This window comes from Colobus angolensis, unplaced genomic scaffold (genome assembly GCF_000951035.1).
Source record: "Colobus angolensis palliatus isolate OR3802 unplaced genomic scaffold, Cang.pa_1.0 Scaffold60, whole genome shotgun sequence".
In the NCBI taxonomy this organism is placed as follows: domain Eukaryota; kingdom Metazoa; phylum Chordata; class Mammalia; order Primates; family Cercopithecidae; genus Colobus; species Colobus angolensis.
The window spans coordinates 1435737-1442008 of record NW_012119599.1 but is presented as its reverse complement, the minus strand read 5'-3'; the positions used below and the strand labels follow the sequence as shown (position 1 = coordinate 1442008).

Below are 6272 nucleotides of genomic sequence, written 5' to 3'. Positions count from 1 at the left end.
TGTAAGCGTGTGTGTGGGGTTGTGTGTGAGTGTGAATGACTGTGAGTGTGTGAGCACGACAGTGTGAGTGTAAGGATGTGTGTGAGATGTGTGAGTGTGAATGAGTGTGTGAGCATGTGTGACAGTGTGTGTAAGCGTGTGAGTGGGGTGTGTGTGAGTGTGTGAGAATGAGTGTGTGTGTAAGCATGTGTGAGAGTGGGGAGAGTGTAAGCGTGTGTGTGTGAAAGTGTGTGAGCATTGTGACTGTGTGTGTAAGTGTGTGTGTGTGTGAATGAGTGTGAGTGTGAGCATTGTGACTGTGTGTGTGTGGGTGTGTGAGTGACTGTGTGTGAATGAGTGTGAGGGTGTGAGCACGTCAGTGTGAGTGTAAGCATGTGTGTGAGGGTGTGAGCATGTGAGACTGTGTGTGAGTGTGCCTGTGAGAGTGTGAGTGTGTGTGAGTGTGTGTGTGCTTGTGCATGCGAACGTACTAGGCCCAGAGTGCCCTTTCAGTTTCTCCACTGTCATTTCTCACATGTTCTCTCTGCTTTGGCTACATTGACCAAACTGCTCAGTAGCCTCTGAGTATGCCATTTTGTCTTCCTGGGCACACTTCCCTGTCTTTTACCTCGCTCATTCTTCTCTACTGCTCTGGTCGTCTCTTCCAGGACGCTCTTCCTGACCTCCCTGGGCTGGGTCCTTTGTGCCACCTGGGCTCCAACCACCAACCTCTGGACTTCCCTGTCCCAGCCGTGACCACTCTGGGTCATCACTGATGTGATGTCTGCCTCCCTGGCTGGGATGTGAGAACCAAAGAAGCAGGGTTGGGACATTTCAACCACTGCTATTGTCCCCATTTCTGTCCAGCACAGGGCTGGCATAGAGGAAGTGCTCAGAGAATGTGTGTTGAATGAATGAGTGAATGAATGACAGGGTGTCGAGCCAGGAGTGGAGGGAAATGTTTTTTGTCTCCTGCAGTAGCTTTTCCATTTCCTGCATTCCTGTGGGGTTCTGGGAAGTCCTGGGGACAGGACTAGGACATAGGGGGCTGTGTCCTGCTTCTCTGAGTCAGCAGCCGGCTCATGCTGTATGATCTGGAAGTTGCACGCCAGGAGTGGGGATGGGGGCTGACCACATGTCCAGGGGCTGAGAGATGCTGGCTCTTGTTGCTTGTCTGAATACTGTTTGAGCTGGTAGGACCAAGGTCTGTTCTGCCTTCTGGGTTTCCCAGCTGCCTGGCCTGTGGGGTGTGTCATTGGGTTGGGAGGGGACGACATGTCTCGTGGCACAGAAGGTGACCCAGGAGCAAGGAACCAAGTGTCCTCGGAGGAACATTCCGAACAGAGGTCTTATCCATACCTTGTGGGCTACAGGGGAGTGGGGAAAACTGGGCCAGGGTGGAAGAGAAAAGGAGGAGGTGTGCCTGGTTCACTCGATTTTTCTCTAAACCTCTTGCCAAAGCTGCTTAGTGAGATGGGAGGCTGGGGGCAGGGTGGATGGTGGAGAGAGAGAGAAGAGGAGAGAAGAGAGAGAGAGAGCAGAGAGAGAAAGAGAGAGGAGGAGAGAGAGGGAGGAGAGAGGGAAAGATAGGAGAGAGGAGAGGATGGGGGGGAAGAGAGAGAGAGAGAGAGAGAGAGAGAGAGAGACAGAGACAGAGAGAGAAAATGAGCGTGTACTGACCCTGGGCTCCAGCTCTGGTGTTTGACCTAAAAAATCCAAGGGGATTAAGGATGAACTAGAACCAGCACTGGACCAAAGACGCAATTCAGGAGGCCTTCCCTGGAGTCCTAGATGTCGATGCTTGTCGGGCATTAGTCTTGGGAGGGAGATAGGGAGGGGTGAGAGATTTTGGAGGGAATAGAGAGTGGAGGGGGCTTGGAAAATTTATGGTTCGGGGAGAAAGATGGAGCAGGGGGAGAGGCAGAAAAGGGACTGGGTTTGGAGGAAGGGAAGAAAAAACCAGGAGGGAGCTGAGACTTAGGAAAAATAAAAATAAAAAGAGACACAGGAAGGGAGAGACAGACAAGCAGAGGCAGAAAGAAATGGGTGACGCCAGCAGAGGAGGACCCCAGTGAGAGGGGGCTAGTAGATATTGGTTGAATGGATGATTGAACAGAGTTCAGAGAGACAGGAGGAAAGGAAAAATGTGAGGCCATGAGAGGTGGAGGGAAGGAAAGGATGGGGAGAGAGACGGGAAGACAAAAGGAGAAGAGGAGGGGAGGGACAGGGAAAGCAGAGGACAGATGAAGAGGACAAGAGATGGGGGATGTCCAAACAGAACCAGAGAGATGGACAGACAGAGGCAGATAGAGGGGCAAGAGACCGAGGGAGGCGGACGGGAGCAAGAGATGGGAAGTCGGAAACAGAATGAGAAGGAGACATAAAGAATGACACCGAGACAGAGAAAACCAGTGAGACTGGGCAAGAGCGGGTGACAGAAATCCAAAGCGGGGGGGCACATGTGTGGAACATGGCTGGCTGGCCCCCAAGCCCCGAGGGACGCCCTGACACCTGCCTCTCTCCCCACCCTCGCTCCTCCAACTGACCAGAGGGGGCAGGTGTGTGGGAAAAGACACATCTGCCAGCGCATCATGCAAATGAGCTCATGAATATGCAGTAGGCCCATTGTCTTGCCCTGCCCCCACCCCCATCTGCTCGGCCAGGCCCCTCGGGCTGGGGGCAGCTCTGTCCCCTTAGGGGGAAGGGAGGCCCCCTCCCCACCACTGTCACTGTCCCTAGGGCAGACCTTCCCCCTCATCTAGGGCCCAGGTGGGAGGGAGAAAAGGAGAAAGGGAGGAAGGGCAGGGAGGCCTAGGGCAGAGACCTGGGCTGGGGCTTACCAGGGTAGAAGTCTTTGGACTTGGAGAGCTTGATGGTGGCTCCCGTCTCCTTCTGCAGCTGCACGATGGTCTGCCCGCCCTTGCCAATGATGGAGCCCGCCGCGTAGCTGGGGATCAGCACCTTCAGGAAGTATTCGCCTTCCTCTGCGGGGGCACACAGGGTGGAGGGAGGTGAGCGGGGGAGGAGGGGTCTTCACCTTTGGAGGGGGTGAGCAGAGGAAACCCCAGGGGTCACAGTAGCAGTATGGAGAATAATACAAATAATGATCTTCATTCACTCATTCATTCATTCAACAAATAGTTACTGGGCACCTGCTATGTGCCTGGCACTGGTCTAGGGAAACGGCCAAGAAGAAAACAGACAAAGCTCCCCGATTTGTGGGCAAATGAGGCAAATAAGGCCAAAAGAGTTTTAGTGATTCAGCCAAGAGCTTGCACAGCTAGCTACATTCTTCTAGGTGGGGAAGACAGACAGTATATTTCATGTCAGATGGTGGGACTCCTAATGACACAAGAAAAGGCAGGAGAAGGGGGTCAGGGAGGGTGGGAGGCTGCCGTGTCAGAGAGGGAGGCCAGGGAAGCTCTTCCTAAGAATGTGGCATGCTTTATTCATCACCACACACTTCTGCAGCACCTGATAGGTGCTACACTGTTGTAGGCACTTTCCAAATCCCAGTCCTTTGAATTTTCACACTGATCCTATGAAGGAACCCATCATACAGATGAGGAAACAAAGGTGAAGAAATCACCCAAGGACCCTTGTAGATGGCAGAACTGAGACTTGAAGAGCTCATGCTCTGAACTATTATGATCAGCAGGCTGTGGAGGAAGGAACAGAACCACGTGGCTATGTGAAGGACGAGTGAGTGCAAAGGCCCTGGGGTGCGACTGTGCCTGTGCTCTTCCAGAGGGACTAAGGAGGCCCCTGTGCCCCGGGCTGAATGAGAGAGGGGAAGAGTGGGAGGAGATGAGGACAGAGAGGGGTGCTGGTGGTGAGGGGTGATGGGGCTTGCAGGCCACAGCGAGGTCCTTAACTTTTACTCCAAGTGAGATGGAGCCACGGGAGGGATGTGGCCTGACTTAGGTTTTAGGAGGATTCCTCTGACGCCCATGAGGGGAGCAGACCGTGAGAAGCAACGGTGGGAGAGCTGGGGGCCCAGTGAGGTGGCGACTGCAATGGTCCAGGCGGGAGGTGACGGTGGTCTGACAGGTGGAAGCGGTGAGCAGGGAGGCGGAGGAAGGCTGGATGCTGGGGATACTCCAAACACTCACTTTTGACCAGGCGCTGTGTTGAGTGCTTTGTAAGCTTGATCTCGTCCGTTCCTCACAACCTCACGGTGAGGTGGGTGGAATGAGCTCCATTTTTACACAAGAGGAAACTGAGGCACAGAGGGGCACAGAGAAGTGAAGGCACCAGCCCACGGTCACTACCAGCCCAAGGACATGAACACAGCTACTGGGCTCAGATTCAAATCCAGTTCTGATTCAGTCTCCTCCCATCATTGCTTAACACCCTCCACTCCTGGGGACCAACACAGTGAAGGACAGCCTCGAAGACCTAGATGCAGTGCCAGTGGCAGCTTGTGGAGTTTTGGCCATTCTTTGTTATAGGCCAATTTTCCTTTTCTTTCTTTCTTTCTTCTTTTCTTTCTTTCTTTCCTTCCTTCCTTCCTTCCTTCCTTCCTTTTCTTTCTTTTTCTTTTCTTTTCTTTCTTTCTTTTTTTTTTTTTCCTGAGACACGGTCTTGCTCTATTGCCCAGGCTGGAGTGCAGTGGTGCAGTCTCGGATCACTGCAACCTCAGCCTCCCGGGTGTAAGGGGTTCCCCTGCCTCAGACTTCCGAGTAGCTGGGACTACAGGCGCCTGCCACCACACGCGGCTAATTTTTGTATTTTTAGTAGAGATGGGGTTTCGCCATGTTGGTCAGGCTGGTCTCAAACTCCTGATTTCAAGTGATCCGCCCACCTTGGTCTCCCAAAGTGCTGGGATTACAGGTGTGAGCCACCGTGCCTGGCTGCCATATCCAGCTAATTTTAAAAAATGTTTTTAGTAGAGATGAGGTCTCCCTATGTTGCCCAGGCTGGCCTTGAACTCCTGGGTTCAAGTGATGCTCCTGCCTCAGCCTCCCAAAGTGCTGAGATTGCAGGTATGAGCCACTGAAACTTGCTTATTATAAACCAGTTTTCTTGACCATGTGAAAAGTATTTTGTTAATGCAGTCTCAAGGCAAGTAGCCTCTCCTGCCCCTGTTGCCCCTAAGTGCTTTCAGGGTGGAAATTCTGGACCCTTCTCAGTGTAAGAAGATCCTTTGTGGCTGGGCGCAGTAGCTCACGCCTGTAATCCCAGCATTCTGGGAGGCGGAGGCCGGCAGATCACGAGGTCAAGGGACTGACACCATCCTGACCAACACAGTGAAATCCTGTCTCTACTAAAAACACAAAAATTAGCCGGGTGTGGTGGCGTGTGCCTGTAATCCCAGCTACTCGGGAGGCTGAGGCAGGAGAATCGCTCGAACCCAGGAAGCGGAAGTTGCAGTGAGCCAAGATCGCGCCACTCCGGCCTGGCGACCCTTTGTGATTTGGCCCCAACCACCTTTCCAGCTTCACTTCCTCATCTTCCTCCATGGGCCTCAGGCTCAGTGCACTTTTTGTTCCTTAAATGTGCTCTGCTCCTTCCTACCTTTGGGTCTTTGCGCATGCTCTGTGCCTGGCAGCTTCTCTTCCCCTCCATTTTTTTTTTTTTTTCCTTTTGAGACGGAGTCTCCCTCTGTCGCCCAGGTTGGAGTGCAGTGGCGCCTCCAATCTCGCCTCACTGCAAGCTCCGCCTCTCCGGTTCACGCCATTCTCCTGCCTCAGTCTCACGGGTAGCTGGGACTACAGGTGCCCGCCACCACGCCCAGCTAATTTTTGTATTTTTAGTAGAGACGGGGTTTCACTATGTTGGCCAGGATGGTCTTGGTCTCCTGGCATCGTGATCTGCCCGCCTCGGCCTTCCAAAGTGCTGGGATTACAGGCGTGAGCCACTGCGCCTGGCCCTCCTGAGTCGGTATCTTTTGTCCTTTAGGTCCTCACTCAATGTTGCTTCTTCTTGGAAGCTTTCCCCTTTCCTTGAACCCCAAAGATGGCATGAATCCCCCTGTTTCATGCCTTCAGAGTAACTGATCACAGAGGTCCACTGTGGACCACATCCATAGAGGTCACCCGTGTCCCAGGGACTTGAACAGTGTCCCCAAAACTTGAACAGCACGTAGTAGGTTTGCAATAAGCACTGGGAAAAGAAAGGGAGGAGTCAGGCCATCCTGCTTCCACATTTTAAGGTCTTAAACCATTCCCCAATGGTTTTTCAACTTTTTCTTTTAAGTGAAGGAAGCCTATTTTCCTTCCTTCCTTCCTTCCTTCCTTCCTTCCTTCCTTCCTTCCTTCCTTCCTTCCTTCCTTCCTTCCTTCTTCTTTCTT

At 52.8% G+C, this 6272-nt stretch overlaps 1 protein-coding gene across 1 annotated transcript in view; it reads right to left on the bottom strand.

The window, feature by feature from the left end:
• The window catches only part of LOC105526969 (RNA-binding protein Nova-2-like), a 35590-nt gene that overhangs the window by 20009 nt on the left and 9309 nt on the right, over positions 1–6272 (bottom strand). The window contains exon 2 of the mRNA XM_011963150.1: positions 2820–2963. Within this exon, the coding sequence (XP_011818540.1) occupies positions 2820–2963 (144 nt within the window). The remainder of the gene's footprint in view (positions 1–2819; positions 2964–6272) is intronic.